Source organism: Pseudophryne corroboree, chromosome 9 (assembly GCF_028390025.1).
Source record: "Pseudophryne corroboree isolate aPseCor3 chromosome 9, aPseCor3.hap2, whole genome shotgun sequence".
NCBI classification, from domain to species: Eukaryota; Metazoa; Chordata; class Amphibia; order Anura; family Myobatrachidae; genus Pseudophryne; species Pseudophryne corroboree.
The window spans coordinates 60,639,195-60,658,688 of record NC_086452.1 but is presented as its reverse complement, the minus strand read 5'-3'; the positions used below and the strand labels follow the sequence as shown (position 1 = coordinate 60,658,688).

Sequence of the window (19,494 nt, the reverse complement as noted above, 5' to 3'; positions counted from 1 at the left end):
GCTTGGTGTGAGGCCGAAAAGGCCCCAACAGAGGAATTTCAACTAGGTCGATTTCTGCATTTCCTACAAACAGGAGTGACTATGGGCCTGAAATTAGGCTCCATTAAGGTACAGATCTCGGCTCTGTCGATTTTCTTCCAAAAAGAACTGGCTTCATTGCCTGAAGTTCAGACGTTTGTGAAGGGAGTGCTGCATATTCAGCCCCCGTTTGTGCCTCCAGTGGCACCTTGGGATCTCAACGTGGTGTTGAGTTTCTTAAAATCACATTGGTTTGAGCCACTTAAAACCGTGGATCTAAAATATCTCACGTGGAAAGTGGTCATGTTATTGGCCTTGGCTTCGGCCAGGCGTGTGTCAGAATTGGCGGCTTTGTCATGTAAAAGCCCTTATCTGATTTTCCATATGGATAGGGCAGAATTGAGGACTCGTCCTCAGTTTCTCCCTAAGGTGGTATCAGCTTTTCACTTGAACCAACCTATTGTGGTGCCTGCGGCTACTAGGGACTTGGAGGATTCCAAGTTGCTGGACGTAGTCAGGGCCTTGACGGCTGGAGTCAGGAAAACTGACTCGCTATTTATCCTGTATGCACCCAACAAGCTGGGTGCTCCTGCTTCTAAGCAGACTATTGCTCGCTGGATTTGTAGCACAATTCAGCAGGCGCATTCTGCGGCTGGACTGCCGCATCCTAAATCAGTAAAAGCCCATTCCACAAGGAAGGTGGGCTCATCTTGGGCGGCTGCCCGAGGGGTCTCGGCTTTACAACTTTGCCGAGCTGCTACTTGGTCAGGGGCAAACACGTTTGAAAAATTCTACAGATTTGATACCCTGGCTGAGGAGGACCTGGAGTTCTCTCATTCGGTGCTGCAGAGTCATCCGCACTCTCCCGCCCGTTTGGGAGCTTTGGTATAATCCCCATGGTCCTTACGGAGTTCCCAGCATCCACTAGGACGTCAGAGAAAATAAGATTTTACTCACCGGTAAATCTATTTCTCGTAGTCCGTAGTGGATGCTGGGCGCCCGTCCCAAGTGCGGATTGTCTGCAATACTTGTACATAGTTACTGTTAACTAAAGGGTTATTGTTGAGCCATCTGTTGAGAGGCTCAGTTGTTTTCATACTGTTAAACTGGGTATTGTATCACGAGTTGTACAGTGTGATTGGTGTGGCTGGTAAGAGTCTTACCCGGGATTCAAAATCCTTCCTTATTATGTCAGCTCGTCCGGGCACAGTGTCCTAACTGAGGCTTGGAGGAGGGTCATAGTGGGAGGAGCCAGTGCACACCAGGTGACCTAAAGCTTTCTTTAATTGTGCCCAGTCTCCTGCGGAGCCGCTATTCCCCATGGTCCTTACGGAGTTCCCAGCATCCACTACGGACTACGAGAAATAGATTTACCGGTGAGTAAAATCTTATTTCCCCCCCCCCCCCCTATCTACAGTGCAGAGACTTGCTGCAGATGCAGTGGCATACCCTCCAGCTGCACCTTTTTGGCAGGTACAGTCCCTTTTTTTTTTATGGTCTGTACCAATTTTTAGCTCTCCAAACTTCCATTGAAAGTATAGGAAAAGGGGCGTGGCCATGTCACTGTACCTGTGGCAACGCCCTCTTTTCGATTTGCTGCGATTTTTATGTGTAAATTGTTGGAGGGTGTGTTGCTGCAGATGCAGTGGGACTATTTTGTGGTGTGGACCTGGAGCTGCAGCTCCATCAGCCCCATTGTTAATCCTGCTCTGGGAACACACAGCAGCCAAACGGCAGTGCCTCCCATTGGATGTAACCTGTGTGGGAGGGCGTTTCTCGCCCAATCAGCTGTGGACTGGGTGTGATAGACCTGCTGCTAACCCAATGAGAGCTCCTAGCCACGCCCAGCGTTATCCACACAGTCACAGATCTGGGCTATTATATAGGAGATTAGGCTCATGGCCACTGGCGTATGTGCACTATGTAGACAAAAGTGATTGGACACTGACAGCAAATAGATCAACAAGATTGTTTTGTCATTTGTTCTTTCTAGGTCCACCACGTGCAGTGATTACTGCAGACACCCTTCTTGGCGAACTGTCCACAGCAGCAGGCCGTTTTTTTTTGCCATTCTGTGGCAACTGTGGCACTGAAGAATGACAAGTTGGACTCGAATGCACCCGTCGCTCCAATTAGTCCCAGAGGTCCTCAATGAGGCTAAGATCTTGACTCTGAGCTGGTCAGTCCATCTGGGTTACCCAATTTTCTGTATACCAGTCCAGCATCGCCCTGGAAACATGACAGGTGGCATTGTCGTCTTGATAAAAACATTTGTCGTTTCCGTAGAACCGCCACAATGTATAATCTTGAGCACATCTCTATACTTCTCAGAGGTTAGGGGGGGGGGGTGTACTAAAGGAAAAATGTGGTAAAAACCCAGTTTTCAAGGTTTTTACCGCATTTTCACATGTACTAAACCCGGTCTGCCCGCTTATCGATGCGGAGGGTATCGCCATGGGCTTCTTACCGCATCTCACAGCTCACGCCAACCCCAATACCTGTATGCAGGCAGCCTTCAGTCTTGGTCCCGGATCCCAAACTCCTCCTTCCCCAGCAACACAGCCATCTGTCCTTCTGGCTGCAGGGCGGAGGAGCCTGGGACTGACTGTAGATGTCACATCCCAGGGCTGGGAGGTGACAGAGACCCCCGCACACTCTCTCCTCTGGACCACCAGGTATCGCAGGGGGTCACTGTCAGGGGTGTATCTAGGGGTCCGAGCGCCCATGGCAAAGTAAGGGGCTGTTGCGCCCCCCCCTACACACTTTTGGAATAAGGTGCGAGTATTGGAAATGGGGCATGGTCTTGTGGGGGAAGGGAGTGGACACAATAGTACTTACAATTCAAATTATGCCACACAGTAGTGTCCCTTATTCGCATTACACCACACAGTAGTGTCTCGTATTCCCGTTACACCATCCCTCCCCCCCTAACCCTAACCCACCTTTCCCACTGCCTGAATTTAACCCCCCCCCCAAAAGCCTCTTCAGTGGTGCCTAACTCTAACCCACCCTTCCTAATCTCCCTCCCTGCAGCCTAAACCTAACTCTCCCACCCTCGCAGCCTAACCCTCCCACGCGGCTTCCCAGTGGAGACTTTGGCACCAACTCGATCCGGATTTTGGCATTCTGCATCGCTATCTATGTTGGGATGCCAGCATCATCATTCTGAGCAGTTTCGGGATGCTGGCGTCAGGTTTCCAACTGACGGAATGCCAAACGCCGGCATCTTGACTGCATCCCGAATGAAATGCTAATGAGCTGCTGTGAGATGAGCCTCAAACGGACCCAGCCATTAACCAAACAGCATTAGTTGGATGGTAGAAGTGTTTCCTGTTAGAAAAAACATCAGGGTGCCATCACTTCTAAGATAAAATTATCAATTATACAATAACCTGATATACATTTCCTTGAACCTGGCCTTGAAATAGGTAAGATATGTATTTTCTTTATTACACTCAACAAGTTAAAGTTTTCACTTACTTACTACTTACTTACATCTAACATGCATGAAAATCGTGTAGTTTTCCAGGTACTACAGTCCCTTCTCCCAAACACTGACACTTTTTTATTATCTTCAACAACAAATAGATCTATAGCACTGTGCTATATAACAATTGCTGTGTACCTGGTGAGTGTCTATTTATGCCGTTGCGGCGCCGGTGTTCGTCAGCACCGCACTGCACTAGTGATCAGACTAGTGTCCGGCAGCACCGCACTTGTAATCAAGCTCACAATAAACTACAGTTCCCAGCAGCCCTTGCTGCCGGGAGCTCCCAGCAACAAGGGCTGCTGATAGCTGTAGTTTATTTTGAGTCTGATTACAAGTGCGGTACTGCCGGACACCAGCGCTGCTCCAGCAGTAACAGACTCTCACCAGGTACAGTCTGACAGTACTGCTTTTCTACCCTTTGGCCGCGAGTGGCACAGCCAGGCAGTGCCCCCTCCTTGCCTGGCGCCCCTGGCGAGTGCCATCCTGGCCAATGGGTAGATACACCCCTGGTCACTGTCATCGTATTGCATTACTGATCGCATATGTTAGTACATATGCTATTAGCATTGCTGCGATGGCCAGCGATGTCTATTAGTACATCCCGGCCTTAATGTTACAACTAGTGGACCCGGCCCTCATTCCGAGTTGATCGGTCGCAAGGCGAATTTAGCAGAGTTACACACGCTAAGCCGCCGCCTACTGGGAGTGAATCTTAGCTTCTTAAAATTGCGACCGATGTATTCGCAATATTGCGATTACTAACTACTTAGCAGTTTCAGAGTAGCTTCAGACTTACTCTGCCTGTGCGATCAGTTCAGTGCTTGTCGTTCCTGTTTGACGTCACAAACACACCCAGCGTTCGCCCAGGCACTCCCACCGTTTCTCCGGCCACTCCTGCGTTTTTTCCGGAAACGGTAGCGTTTTCAGCCACACGCCCCTGAAACGCCGTGTTTCCGCCCAGTAACACCCATTTCCTGTCAATCACATTACGATCGCCGGAGCGATGAAAAAGCCGTGAGTAAAATTACTTTCTACATAGCAAAGTTACTTGGCGCAGTCGCAGTGCGAACATTGCGCATGCGTACTAAGCGGATTTTCATTGCGATGCGATGAAAAATACCGAGCGAACAACTCGGAATGAGGGCCCCATACCAAACCGTCTGAAACAGCCCCACAGCATAACGGCACCACCTCCATGCTTTACTGTAGGTACACTCTGCATCAGGTGTTCTCCTGGTAACCACCAAACCCAAACACGTCCATCTGATCTGAAAAGTGTAAATCGTGATGCGTCACTCCGTAACACTCGCCACCATTGTTCCACAGTCCAGTTTTTTTGCGCTCTCTACACTATCATAAGCGCTAGGCTGCATTCTTCTTTGTGATTAGAGGTTTATGAGTAGGGAGGCCAATCCCGGGATCGGGATCGGCGGGATCCCGGGATTTGAGCCCAAAAATGCCGGGATTTGAATCCCGCGATTGGAGCATCCAGTCCCGGGATTCACGGGATTATTCTGCGCATGCGTGGCGGCAGGAGGGTTGGTGTGTAAGTAATAATACTTACTCATTTAGGCGGGCAGCAGCCATGAACAAGTAGAACGCGCGCAGCACTTCAAATGTAGCGCCGGGCCGCCAGCCAATCAGAGCTGGCGGACCGGCAGCCAATCAGGGAAGCTGCAGCGGCAGCCAATCAGGAGCGACTGCTGCGGCCGCTTCCCTGATTGGCTGCCGGTCCGCCAGCTCTGGTTGGCTGGCGGCCGGCGCTTCATTTGAAATGCCGCCGCGTTCAGTGTTTTAATGGTTGCCGCCCGTCTAATAGTAAGTACTATTACTTACACCCACCCTATCTCCCTCCGTGCAGCCTTCCTCCCTCCCTGCCGCGACCTGCACCCTCTGTCCTGACTGAGTCCCGCACCGCTACCTACTACACCCTCCCTACCTCCCGCACCGCTACCTACACCCTCCCTACCTCCCGCACCGCTACCTACACACTCCCTCCAGCCCTGCTCCCTACAATTTTCTCTAATCCCTACTGTAATCCCGGGATCCCGGGAATCCCGGGATTGACCGTTTTTCAATCCCGAATCCCGGGATTGAAAAAACGGCCCGGGATTGGCCTCCCTATTTATGAGCAGCTGCTCGGCCATAATATTCAAGTGCATGGGCCTCCCTACAAAGTGTTCTTGTTGAAACCGGCACATTAGCGCCATTTGGAAATCATGTGAAATAGTATGCATGGTACCCCTGTTCTTTCACAGCTCCCTGGTTAGATCTCTCCGGTCCCTGGGTTGCAGTTTCGGGGTTTTTCCAGGGCGAGGTGCATTCCTGCAATGACCGTTCTTCCACGCATTAATGACAAAAGACACAGTGGATTTAGGACTGTTCCTACCATCCGCAGCGCTGCTCACAATCATACCACCGATGGAGCAGCCTACAATGATCCCTTTTCAAACTCGGTAAGCTCCTTTCGGCAAAAGCCATTTTGTTAGCAAATTATCTAATCCGTGTCCCTCTACCCGTGTTATACCTTCACGAACACGTCTGCTGCAGGAGCACAATGTCTACATAATGTATAATGGGTGCAAGGTGTGCGGTACACACGGGCCCCTGGGTCCAGGGGCGGCCCACACACAACAATTATAATTACCACTCCGTAGGCCCAGCGCTGGCTGCAGAGCTGCAAATGTCACTGGAAAAATGGCCGCCGTGGCCATTTTCCAGTGATCTGCACATACGTAGTAGAGATTTCTCCAGGAATGCGGTGTGGGTGCCATGTTAACCCAAGTGTCTGTATGTGTGTATTTCTGTTGATGTGTCTCTTGCAGTAGAAGACTGGCGCATGCATAGTACCGATCCTGCATATGAGCCAATCTACTGACATCGGTAGTAGTACACAATCCATCGCCTCTGCGTACAAGTTCAGTATGCTTTACCAGCGTCCGGGATGCTGGCCGTCAGTATAGTGGGGTGAATGCAAAGAGTCCCCTTGCGGGCTCGCTGCAGGCTCTGTGGCTCGCTGCGCTCTCCACAGGCTCTATTCCCACTCTATGGGTATCGTGGACACCCACGAGTGAGACTAGTCCTGTTTGGCTGGTGTTCTGGCTGCCAGCATTGCCAGCTGTCGGGATTCCGGCGTTGGTATCCTGAACGCCAGGATCCTGACTGCCGGCAACTTAAACGTATACCCTGCGAACTACTCTGAATCAGGCCCTACGTAGGCCTGTATATGTGCATCTATATGTTGTTGTGATGTACACATGTAAGTGCGTAACTATATACCCCCCTGTAGCGGCCCTTGTTTGCCCATTGAAAGCTCAAACCCGATTCTCATGGCTTAAACTTGATAGAGACTCCCAGGTACATAACACTTAACAGTACTTGCATGTGAGCCTTTTTATTTCATTATCGATCCCTTGGGATAATGCACTATTGCACCTCTCTCATTTATTACTTCCATATATAACCACTTAACTGTCTAATATTTTTTCCAAAAATTGCTCACAAATAGTCCTTCTTTATACATTAATTAAGTTAAAAACATTTTCTCTAACGTACTAGAGGATGCTGGGGTCCATTTAGTACCATGGGGTATAGACGAGTCCGCAGGAGCCTTCGGCACTTTAAGACTTTTTTACAGTGTGAACTGGCTCCTCCCTCTATGCCCCTCCTCCAGACCTCAGTTTAGAAAATGTGCCCAGTGAGACTGGACGCACGCTAGTGGAGTTCTGCAGAGTTCTACTGGAAAAGACTTTATTAGGTTTTTTATTTCACAGGGAAGCTGCTGGCAACAGCTTCCCTGCTTCGTGGGACTTAGGGGAGGAAGTAGGAACCAACTTCTCATTAAGTTTCATGGCTCTGCTTCTTCCGCTGACGGGACACCATTAGCTGCTGAGGGGTACTGAACATAGCCCAAGCCTGGCTAGCGCCCACTCCCACAGCACTGCCACCACCCCCTAACACAGCCAGAAGTCAGAAGAGTGGTCAGTATATCACCGGAGACCTACAAGAGAGGGGCCCTCCACTCATCGTTGGCGGCAAAAAGGTTCAGCGCAGTGGTGGGACGCTGCGCGAGCATGCATCTCAAAACACACAGCCCTTCACAACGGGGTGCAGGGCGCGGGGGGGGGGGGGGCGCCCTGAGCTGCATGGAAAATCCTTAATCTCACTGGCAAAACGGTAAATACATGTATAGCCTCTGATTTACAAACCCCAGCCAGTATAAAAATCATTGTTGCTGAGGGAGGATCGCGCCATTACAGGAGGCGGGGCTTCTCCTCAGACTTGCCAGACATTCACACAGCGCCATTTTCTCATGCAGATCACAGAGAGAAGCTGACAGACACTGTTTCCTCCTCATAACAACGCTGAAACAAAGGGTGTTATAGAGAGGGGGGGAGTGTTTATTACATTAGGTGAGCGTGCCTAATATTGAAATAAAGTGCTGAAGGTTTTGTATAATAAATATACATATACAATTCTCTTCATATAGGGCGCAGTGTGTGAACTGGCAAATCTCTCTGCGTTTCTCTGACAGATTTTAATGTGGGTCTGCCACCAATAGCTCCCCTGTATGACTGTGGGTGAAAGTGCACGTTTGTGACATGTCAGACAATGGAGAGAGCTCTTCCCCTGAGGAAGCCATTTTAGATACGCAGGAGTGTAATGTGGTGGCCCTTCCCTCACAGAAGGAGCCAGAGTGGGTGAGAAAGTAATATGTCAAAGCTTTCTAGAAAATTCTCTGAGTCTGAACAACAGACAAAATACTGGAGAAAGTCAGTGGAGGATGTACTATTTGCTGATCCCTCCACGTCATCCACACGGGACCCCTCAAGTTCCCAAAAAAGGTCACTTGCGCAGATTATGCAAGGTGACACAGACACAGATTCCGACACAGGTGTCGACACTGGGGATTTGAGGGGGGGGAAACCCAAGTTAGCGAAAAGCATTCAATGGGGTATATTTACTAAAATTCGTATTTGTACCGATTTGGAGTGAGATTCATCACGAATGACATTGAATGTGTAAATTTGCAACTTTTTGAATTTGTTACGCCTCATTTACTAAGCTGTCGTATTTGTATTTTTCGTGTTTTCCGATGTCGATGTCATTCGTGGTTTTGTAAGATAGAATGCGTCCGATTTAGTGGTTTTGCGGCCGTGTTATGAGGTTTTCTTACGACTGCGTCACATTTCGGTTACGGCAGTGTTTTTCCGTTTCCGGACTCGTTTTTTTTTCTAAGTTTCGTTTTTGTCACTCGTCCGTGATTGGTTTGATTCGTGATGGAGGAGTGACTGTGCTCATTACTATAAAAACGCCCCCAACCCTCCGCACCTCATGGGTTTAGCTAGTGGAGAGGTGAGAGGAAGGTGTGTTCGGAGTTGGTGAGTTTTTTGGAGTTTGTGGAGGATTTGAGGAGGTTTTTGTCGATTGTTGAGTGCTGTACTGTGTGTGTAAGTAGTCTTGTCATACTTGTTGTGTAGTTATTTAAAAGTCTGTCTAGTTTTTTGTCATTGTTTTTTTTTCACGTCTATTGTCATTGTTTGTGAGTGACTGTGTGTGTGTGTGTGTGTGTGTGTGTGTGTGTGTGTGTGTGTGTGTGTGTGTGTGTGGTGTGAGGTGTGTAGTGGTAGTGGAGGAGTGTGTTTACTGTTTTTTTTTTCAGTGTTATTTGTTGTTTGTCCTGATTATGTCCCAGTCAGAGGTGAGTGTGGTGGAGGAGGTGAGTGAGAGGGAGGAGGTGAGTGAGGTGGAGGAGGTGAGTGAGGTGGAGGAGGTTAGTGAGGAGGTTAGTGAGGAGGAGGGGGAGGTTGCTGCTGCGGCCTTCAGTAATAGTGATAGTGATGGTGCTGTGGCTCCGCAGCCACGCACCACTACAAAGACGGGCCGCAATGTTAAATTCAGCTACGCTGAGAATATGGCTTTGGTGCGGGAGCTGATGAGGCATCATCGGCAGTTGTTTGGTCATGATGCTGCAAAGGTGTCGTCACGCAGGAAGACTGTTCTGTGGGGGAAGGTCGTTGCGGCTGTTAATAGTGAGGGTGTGGTGAGGCGGACTGAGGACACGTGTCGTAAGCGATTTTACGACATCAAGCGCCGTGTCAAGGCCAAGATGTCGAAGGAGGCTAAGTCCGCCCGCCAAACCGGGGGTCTTATCGGGATTGGGAGGAGCCTGTGCATACTCTCATTCCGCCAGAAGTGGTTGGTGCGACTCATGTCCGGGATTCTGATCGGCCAAGGCAGGATGGTGAGTTTTTTATTTTTTTATTTAAACATCTATGCTTTGTCCTTAGTTGTCTGAAATGTCTTCTAGCTAATTGTGATTGTAAGTTGGTTCATTCTTCTAATGTGTTGGTGATGTTTTGCAGGCCTGTCCAACCTGTGGCTCTCCACCTGTTGTGAAACTACAAGTCCCATTATGACTTTACACAGTTTTGCTATTAGAGAATGCTAAAACTGTGGCAGTGCATGCTGGGATGTGTAGTTTCATTACATCTGGAGAGCCACAGGTTGTCCAGGCCTGATGTAGTTTAAATCTCAATTATGTATGTTTTAATAGTTTGTATTGTACAATTTTCTGGTTGCCTTGGCCTTTTTCTGGTGTCTTATTTCAAAAGTAAATGTTTGTTGGTGTATTTTAAAGAAGTGTTTTTTTTTTGTGTTTTTTTTGTTTTATTTTTAAATTTCAATGGACTTATGTTTATTGTGTGTTGTTCTGGGTTGAAATGTGTGTTGTTGATGTGATTTAGCATGCATATTTGGTTTTGAGGTTTTCTATTTTGGCAACATATTTGTGGGTAGTGTTTTCTTGTTAGCATGAAAAATTGGTCACTTATCGTGCAATATTGTGGTTGTGTCAAGCTACGACGTTTGGGTTTTAAGTAGTATAATATTGTGCATTATGTCCCTTTGTGTATGTATTGTTTTGTTAAATTGTTTAGTATTTAAAGTATAGACACCCAATTAAGTCAGGCAGAAATGCATAAGCATCGTTTAGTTTACTTCTCATCAGGTCCCACATATGTTTACATCACAATAATGAATTTGCATAAACATATTCTTAAAAAAAGTATGTTCATAAGGACAATCTTCATAGTTCTACAGTACGCCAGAGAAGCAGCACAGCCACGCCACATCCCACACTGCCAAGAGATGCAGATGGTGGCAATGCCGGTAAGATTTTACTGTAAACACATATTCTGCAAACACATTGCAAAACAAAATGTTAATGTGTATTTTTTCACATAGGTTCTTCTTCTGCAAACGCCCCTCCACTAAGGCGCCCATCACAGGGCTCGGTTACTGTGGCTAGGAGGCCAAGCAAAAGACGCCGTCTTGAGGCTGAATCCCCAGCACCAGCATCACCACCCCAACGGCGCATCTCCGCAGTGTCGGCCCTGCCACCACTAGCTATTTTGGCCAGCCCACAAAGTGAGGATCCACAATCCCCTCAGTTGTCTGGTGAGTAAACATAACAATTTCCTGTAAGGAAGGATAAAAACAGTGGGGTAGATGTATCAGAATCAGAATCAGCTTTATTGGCCAGGTATACTTACGTATACTAGGAATTTGTCTTCGGTTTGCTATACAACAGCCAAGTAGGTAACAGGTAAGCAGGTGCGTGCGTGTGTGTGTGTGGGGGGGGGGGGGGGGGCAAGTAAAGTTACACAGATAGGTATACCGTAGGGACACAAGTGAGTTACATGTATGTCTAGTCAGTCAATGTTCAGGAGTTCAGCAGGCGGACAGCTTGGGGAAAGAAACTTTTGAGGCTTCTAGTGGATCTGGCGGGGACAGCCCTGTAACGCCTGCCTGAAGGAAGCAAGTTAAACATGCTGTGGCCGGGGTGTAGCTGGTCTTTTACTATCTTCATTGCCCGCTTTTTAGCTCTGGACAAGTACAGGTCCTGGACTGAGGGAAGGTCGGCCCCGATGATCTTCTCTGCGGTTCTGACCACCTTTTGGAGCCTGCATATGTCCCTCGCGCTGGCGGAGCTGTACCATACGAGTATCGAGGAGCACAGTACCGACTCCACAATCGCGGAGTAGAAGAGGAGCAGGAGCTTCTGTGGGATGTTGAACTTCCTTAGTTGCCTGAGGAAGAACAACCTCTGCTGCGCTTTCCCAACAGTGGCGTCAGTGTTGGACCCCCATTTAAGGTCCCTGGAGATTGTGGTCCCTAGAAACTTGAAGGAGTCCACTAGCGATACCACACTGTCAGCAATCGTTAGCGGAGGTGCACTAGATGACTTCTTCCTGAAGTCCACTATCATCTCGACAGTTTTGAGGGGGTTGAGGTCAAGGTTGTTGTGGATGCACCACTGGGCCAGCCGGTCTACTTCCTGTCTATAGGCCGATTCGTCCCCATCCTTGATGAGGCCGATGACGGTGGTGTCATCAGCGAATTTGATGATCCTTACTGATTGCGCCTCTGAGGTACAGTCATTTGTGTACAGGGAGAAGAGCAGGGGTGAGAGGACACAGCCCTGAGGGGCCCCTGTACTGATGGACCGCGCTTGAGAGGTGAATTCCCCCGCTTTCACCACCTGTGTCCTATCTGTCAGGAAGTCTATTATCCAGGAACAGGTAGCTTCTGGGACCCCTAGGCGAAGTAATTTGGGGTGGAGGATGCTGGGGACGATTGTATTGAAGGCCGAGCTGAAATCGACAAACAGGACCCTCGCGTAGGTACCGGGAATGTCTAGGTGCTGTAGAATGTAGTGCAGGCCCAGGTTGACTGCATCCTGTATTAACCTGGAGAAGGCATAAGGAAGTGAAAAACCAGTGAGATGTGCAAGGTGATAAAGGCAGCAGCACAAAAACATCATAACTGTTAATTTACATATTGGAGCTGTTTGCCTTGTGCCTTTATCACCTTGAACATATCACTGGTTTTTCACTTCCTTCTGCCTTCTCCAGGTTTATACATCTGCCCCACTGTTTGTGCACAGGCAAAAAAAAAAAAAAAGAACAGTTATCCTTGTAATAATCAACAACAGCAAGCACATGGTGGTAAGGTTTTTTTAGATGGTTAATTGTCAGATGTCATGTTGGCCATAGCAAAAAATATGTATTTTTTTAATATTGAGGAAAAACACCTACATAAATGTTAAGTCTCATCCAATTTTTTTGCATGGCCAACATCACCAGGTCTAAACTTAGGCCACCTTAAGATTTTTTCACCCATTGTTAATGTTTACATTTTCTCACTAACATTTATGTAACGTTTTGGGCAGACCACTGACTGCCTTAAACAATGTATGAGTGTATTGGTAAACACATTTATTGTATTGTGTGTGTTGTTCCAAAGGAAGCTTCATACCCAATATGTAAATGTAGTAATTTGTATTTGTTGGAGTTCTTCGTGGTCGCACATTAATTATGGCTCAGAGTCCAACAATTCGCACAAACTTTTTAGAACTGAGTAGTGAAGGTTTGAAGCCACAGATTTAGAGAAAAAGGTGAACAACATAGTTAAGTTTAGGCCACAATCTATTTATCAATTCAAACATGAATATTAAGAAGTAATGCATGTTGACGTAAAGCTAGAGTAAGACCAATGCTAACAAGTTACTAAATACTGGCTGTCTTCAACCCCATACAGAACCAGCCATCATGCCCGAGGATGCCCAGCAGGAAAGTGTACAGCAGGATGCATACACTCTTCACCTGCAACCCATAGATGATACCCAGCCAACCACGCCGCAGGACATACCCCAACCACCCCAAACATCCCACAGCCCCCAATTGAGCACAACACCAGGCCAGACACCAATGGGCCCTGAGTTTTGGAGCGGTTGGGCCAAACAACAGGCACAAAACTATGCGTGCCTTAACACCCACAGCCAATACCTGGCATGTCTGCCCCATCATCTGCCTAGACTGGCTCGAAACTCTGGCAGACTTATCGTTCAAGTGGCAAGAATAGCAAATTCAATGGAACAGATGAGGGCAGACAACTGCCAAATGCAAGCAAATCTCGTAAGAATCATGGATGAACATCAGCGCCAACAACAATCACTAATTCAGATCATCCAACACAACCAAATTATCAATGACAACATATCCCGAATCATAGCAAGCCACACTGCAGCTAATACGCAACTCACTGCCAGCCTCAATATACTCAGCCAAAGCCTTAATGTTTTGGCAGCACACCAAGTCAGCTCTAGCTCGGGGACAACTACACCAAACCAGACCCCAGTTCAATCCCCAGTTAGACGCTCCAGTCGAACCAGGAGCAACGATCCAGGCCAATCATCGGCACCCAGCACACACACGAAAAAAAAAAAAAATCTTGTCTGCAGCTAATACTTTTTCAAAAATTATATTCTGTTTATTTGTTGTGGCAAAAATGCCTTTGTTGTAGGTAATAAATTGCTCACACGGAATATGTCTCTTGTTTTTTTTTTTTTTTTTTGAAAATATGTTTATTAGTTTTTCCACATAGAGACATAAAGAGAGAAAAAGGCAGAGAAACAATGCAGTACAAAGTGCATGTAAAATGCTTATACTTATGGATTACATAATAGGCAACAAAGGTGTGGCATAGTATCAAACATCACCACTACCCCTGGTGGTGTGTATAGGAGCGAGCAGTGCAGAGGACCATATCAAAGCATCAGCAGTGATGATTATAAACAGCATTTTAGGCCTATAATATATTATTGAAGAAAAACTGCACATTGTCACATATGTGCCAAACCAAAATCAACTAGACAATCATAGAGAAAAAGAAAGAAGAAAGAAAGACAACAAAGACATGGATAAGAAGTGTGAGGGAGGAGGGGGGGGGGGGGGGGGGTTGCAGATGCCTAACAAATATTCATCGTACATGATAAGGCACATTCCTAGGGACTGTGGGGATCAAATCGCTCAGTATCAAGGTACGAAAGCGAGCATCACCCTGATGCCGAAGGTGGATCATCACCAATAGGGATACCTAGTCTGCGGTAAGAATCCCAACTAAGGGAATCAAACAATTTCAGTATATGAGTTCGTTGTGGGGGTAGAAGAGAGTCAATGTATAGTCCCCATTTCTTATAAAAGCGCAAAGCGTTGCGGTCAAGGTCTGGGAGAGTTGATTGGCGTTCAAAGTATAGTGTATTAGTAAGTAAAGACTTGAGGTTACCTAGGGAGGGGGAGGTTCGATATATCCAATGATTCAGAATTAACTTTTTCCCCAGGGTCAATAGTACATATAAAAACGGAATGCAGTATGTCTGGGATGGATGTAAACACCAGGTTGTAGTATTAAGGCCGAGGAGTGCCGCTGGGTCCATAGGGAGAGAGATCCGGAAGGTGGATTTTATATACCATACTACTTTATTCCAGAATCGTTTAATTTTCGGACAATGCCAAAAGTTATGCATAAAGAGAGCATTTGGTGCTTTACATTTGGGGCAACGACCAGAGTCTGTAGAGACCATATATTTGCGTTGTCCCGGGGCAATATATGCCCGATGTAAAAATTTGAAGTGGATTTCCTGAAGCTGGGCAGAATGCAGGGCTTTCAGTATAGCAGGAAGGGGGGAGAGGAAGCACTCCACCGATGGGTCCCAGGACCACTCACTCGACCATTTTGACAACATGGGGGGCCAGAATACCTCCGGCTTGCCGGGCAACAAGTCCCGGTATAACCAGCATATCTTGTATGAAAAGGTAGGTAACGTGACCAGCAGGGCGGACAAGGGATCCTTTCTCCGCTCGTGCACAGGAGGGATGGGGAGAGTTTGTACAAAATGGCGTACTTGTAGGAACATGAAGAAATCAGATGAGGGCACACCGTGTCTCTCGGCTAGATCCGCGAATGACAATACATGGCCACCCGGGTCGAACACATCACGAATGAGGGCTATGCCCCTAGATTTCCATGTGAGGAATTTGGTATTGTCAAGGGGAGGAGTGAAGCAGGGGTTTCCGCACAATGGGATGAAAGGAGAGTATTCTGGGTTGCGATGTAGGGCCTTGTTAATGGCCCACCAGGAACGATAGGCGTCCCAGAAAAGAATATTAGGGCGTACCATTGGTGGGAGCAAAGCTTTCGGGGTATGTAGCAAAGCCCTTAAGTCGTAAGGGTGTACAAGGCTCTGTTCCATGTCATAATTAACATATGAGGAGGTGCCCCTTAGCCAATCCGAGATATACCTAAAGTTCGCGGCCTGGAAGAAAGCCAAGAGGTCTGGTACAGCCAAGCCACCCTGGGCACGGGGGAGTTTAAGTTTAGGTAAAGAAATCCGAGACCTCTTGTGATTCCACAGGAATTTGGAGAACATTCTATCACATTCTTTTAAGTCTTTAGTAGGGGGCTGGATAGGAATCATCTGGAGTAGATAAGAGATCTTGGGGAATACAATACTCTTCAAAATAGCTACTCTTCCTAGTAGGGACACAGGAAGAGATGACCAGGTGGATAGCAATTGGGAAACTTTGTTAAAAACAGCGGTATAGTTGACTGAGTATAGGTCTAAGATATTCACAGGGATATATATACCCAAGTATTTAAGGCCTAAGGTGTTTCTCTTAAATTGAGTGAGAACTGGCACCGGGGGGCGCTGACAGGCAATCGAGTTGAGTGGGAAGAGTTCAGACTTAGAGGCATTAACACGATATCCCGCAAAAGCACCAAACTCAGAAATAGCCAGCATGATCGACGGGACAGAGGTCTCAGGTCGTGAAATAAAGAGGAGCATGTCATCTGCAAACAAACTCACACGGAGCTCATGGCCATGAACCAATACTCCGGAGTATTCTGGGAGATGACGCAGTTTAATAGCCAGGGGCTCTATGGCGATAGCAAATAATAGTGGGGAAAGGGGGCAGCCCTGCCTTGTGCCTCGGTGAAGAGGAATAGGAGCCGACAGGTAGCCATTACACATGATGCGAGATGAGGAGGGGGAATACAAATTACGTATCATGTTGATCAGGTCCAGCGGAAACCCAAACTTATCCAGCGTCGTGTATAGGTGATCCCAACTGACAAGATCAAACGCTTTCTCCGCGTCCAGGGAGAGGATGTATTGAGGGTCAGGGTCTCCGCTGGAGTGTAACCAGGTGGCCGCGGCAAGAACTTTACGGATATTGTTAGTGGAGTGTCGGCCTGAGATGAAACCAGTTTGGTCAGGATGGATAATGGAGGGGAGTAATCCTTTTAACCTATCTGCAATAATTTTCGTAAAGAGTTTATAGTCAACGTTGAGCAAGGAGATGGGGCGGTATGAACCGGGGAGATGGGGATCCCTTCCCGGTTTGGGAAGGAGACGTATCAGGGCTTCGTTAAAGTACAGAGGGAGGGAATGGGAAGATAAAATGCTATTAAATACCAGGGTCAAAGGATCCAGCAATTTAAGTATGAGCATTTTGTAGAATTCCCCAGAGAAACCATCGGGTCCAGGTGCTTTCATGGGCTTAAGATGTTTAATTGCCGCTTCCACCTCCTGGGTAGTAATCGGCAAGCAAAGATCCCCCTTCACCGATGTTGATATTTGAGGCAAGGAAACAGAGTCCCAGAAAGAAGTTTTAGCTGCTTGATCGAGGGGAGGGGGGGAGTAAATGTCAGTATAAAATTCTGAGAGGATCTGCGCCATGTCCACAGATCTGGTAGCCAACGAGCCATCGTCTCGTTTCAATGTCTGGATCACCGAGGACGGCACTGAACCCCGCAGAAGATTTGAAAGGAGACGGCCCGTTTTATTGCCGTACCTATGAAAACGGTGATTTCTGCTAAATGTATGGCGGTCGCCCATTAATGCCAGTACAGCACCAAACTGAGACTTGCAATCTAAATATACCTTCTTTGAGGCAGGAGACGGGGACTGTTTGAAGTGTTGGTAGGCATCAGTTAGGCAGCGTTGTGAGGTTTTAAATTCAGAAAGAAATTGTTTCTTTCTTGTGGAGGTATATTCCACAAGCCTACCGCGTATAACCGCCTTTGAGGTCTGCCAGAACAATAAGGGATCGGTTTCAGCAATAGCTGCATTATCCAGTCTGAACTCCTCCCAAAATGCCTCCAACCTGTTCCGAAATTGTAGGGAAGAGGTAAAGGAAGTGGGGAAACGCCAGCATTTAAAGGAGCCATAGTCTAATGAGGTGGTAAGGGAAACCCAAACTAGGGCGTGATCAGAAAGAGAAATTGTTTCCATCTGTGCTTCAGCATTTTGGGGAATCAGGGAATCTGAGAGCAATAAGAAGTCTATTCTGGACAGTGTGCCGTGAGCAGCCGAGAGACACGAGTACTCCCTGTCAGTGGGATGAAGAAATCTCCAAGCATCAGTCAGATGCAGTTGTTGTGCAAAAAAGGTGACACCTAGGGTAGGAGGGGAGCGTGCACGAGCGGAGGAGTTCGAATCCATATAAGCGGAGGCCACAATATTGAAGTCTCCGCCCACAATCATTGGACATGGCATAAACGGGCACAGTGTTGTTATGAGACTCTTAAAAAAACCTTTTGAATAAGAGTTTGGAGCATACACAGAACATAAAACATACTTGGTATTATGAAGTAAAATTTCAAGTATTAGGAATCTACCAGCAGGATCGCACAGGGAAGTAATGACTTCAATATGCAAGCTACTTTTAGCGAGGATCAATACACCCCTAGCCTTAGAAGAATAGGGAGCGTCTAAGAGTACCTGCCAGCCCAAAACACCCAATTTTTGGGCCTCTGGGGTGAGAAGGTGCGTCTCCTGTATAAACACCAAATCCATATGTAATCTATTTAAATAGAGTAGAATCTTCTTCCTCTTGATAGGGGAGTGGATACCCCCAACATTCCATGTGCCCACCTTAATAGAAGACATGGGGCTTTGAGTAGTGAGTAATCATACAGGAAGACATCTTACAAACCCATAAGCAGTGTAGGGTGGGAAAAGACACAAGAGGAAGGAGGGGAGGGGGAAGACACAAGGATAGTAGAGACATAGAGATGAGAAGAAAATATTAGACCCACCGGGGGGTCCCACAACAATATTCGTGTAAACAACTTCACGGTATTATAATTAAAGTAATAACCAAGGGCAGCAAGGAGGGCAGTGCTCCTAGCCAGCGACCACTATAATGAGCAGCATAGGGGATGGGGGGGGGGGGGGGAGAGAGAGAGAGGGAGAAGGGTAAGGGGAGTGGGGTATAGGGGAGGGAGAAATAGGGAGTGGAAGGGGGGAGGGGGGGGGGGGAGAGGGATAGGGGATATGAGTGAGCGGTCAGGATGACATCAGCCTACCCCTAAATGGATGGGCAAAACAGGCATCCAAGCATATAGAACTATATAAAACTAGAAACAGGCATATAGGTATACATTGCTTAGAGGAAGCTTATGTCACTTTAAGATTATATATACATCACCCAGAAGACCACTGAGGGATTAGCGAGAAGGTCCAAATAAGACTAACAGAGGAACTTATAGTCCACGGGGTGGGGATAAGAAATAAATGTATGTCGAGGGTGACTAAGTCCAGGCAACAATGAAGCAGGATAGTTACAGAGCAGTGTCTGTAAAAGACGGCTATTTCGGCACTTGGTCGGAGGCTTCGGTCTCCGAAAGATAAGCGGCAGCATCCTCCGGGGTGTGGAAGTCCTTAAAAGACGTGCCATCGAAAATCCTCAGGCGTGCAGGGTAGAGTAGAGCAAACTTTCGGCCCTCTTGGGCTAATTTTGAGCATGTGGGGGAGAACGCCTTTCGTAGCCTGGTAAGCTCCGGGGAGAAGTCCTGGAAAATTAATAATTTGGCATCTTCCCAAACAAGGTCTCTTATACGGCGGGAAGCAGACCACAGGGCCTCTTTATGGAGGTAGTTGAGACACCGAAATAGCACAGCTCGTGGTCGGTTGGATGCAGCGGAGCGACCAGGGCCTGTTCTGTGTGCACGTTCTACCACGAGATCCGAGCAAATATCTTGAATTCCAAGAAGATCAGGAAGTGTGTGTCGAAGGAAGTGATAAAGAGCTTGGCCCTTAATCGTCTCTGGGAGCCCAATGAGCCTGAGATTGTTTCTGC

The 19,494-nt window shown here is 47.5% G+C and overlaps 1 protein-coding gene across 3 annotated transcripts in view; it reads left to right on the top strand.

Annotated features, from left to right (window-relative positions):
* The window catches only part of LOC134957463 (uncharacterized), an 87,722-nt gene extending 73,855 nt beyond the window's left edge, over positions 1 to 13,867 (top strand). For 2 of the 3 annotated variants that reach the window (XM_063939414.1, XM_063939415.1), the window contains exons 3-7: positions 2,012 to 2,197; positions 5,767 to 5,964; positions 10,602 to 10,678; positions 10,754 to 10,966; positions 13,109 to 13,867. In XM_063939414.1, the coding sequence (XP_063795484.1) occupies positions 5,861 to 5,964; positions 10,602 to 10,678; positions 10,754 to 10,966; positions 13,109 to 13,815 (1,101 nt within the window). In that variant the 5' untranslated portion in view covers positions 2,012 to 2,197; positions 5,767 to 5,860 and the 3' untranslated portion in view covers positions 13,816 to 13,867. The remainder of the gene's footprint in view (positions 1 to 2,011; positions 2,198 to 5,766; positions 5,965 to 10,601; positions 10,679 to 10,753; positions 10,967 to 13,108) is intronic. The other variant, XM_063939416.1, reaches the window with a different exon arrangement.
* The last annotated feature ends 5,627 nt before the right edge of the window (positions 13,868 to 19,494 follow it).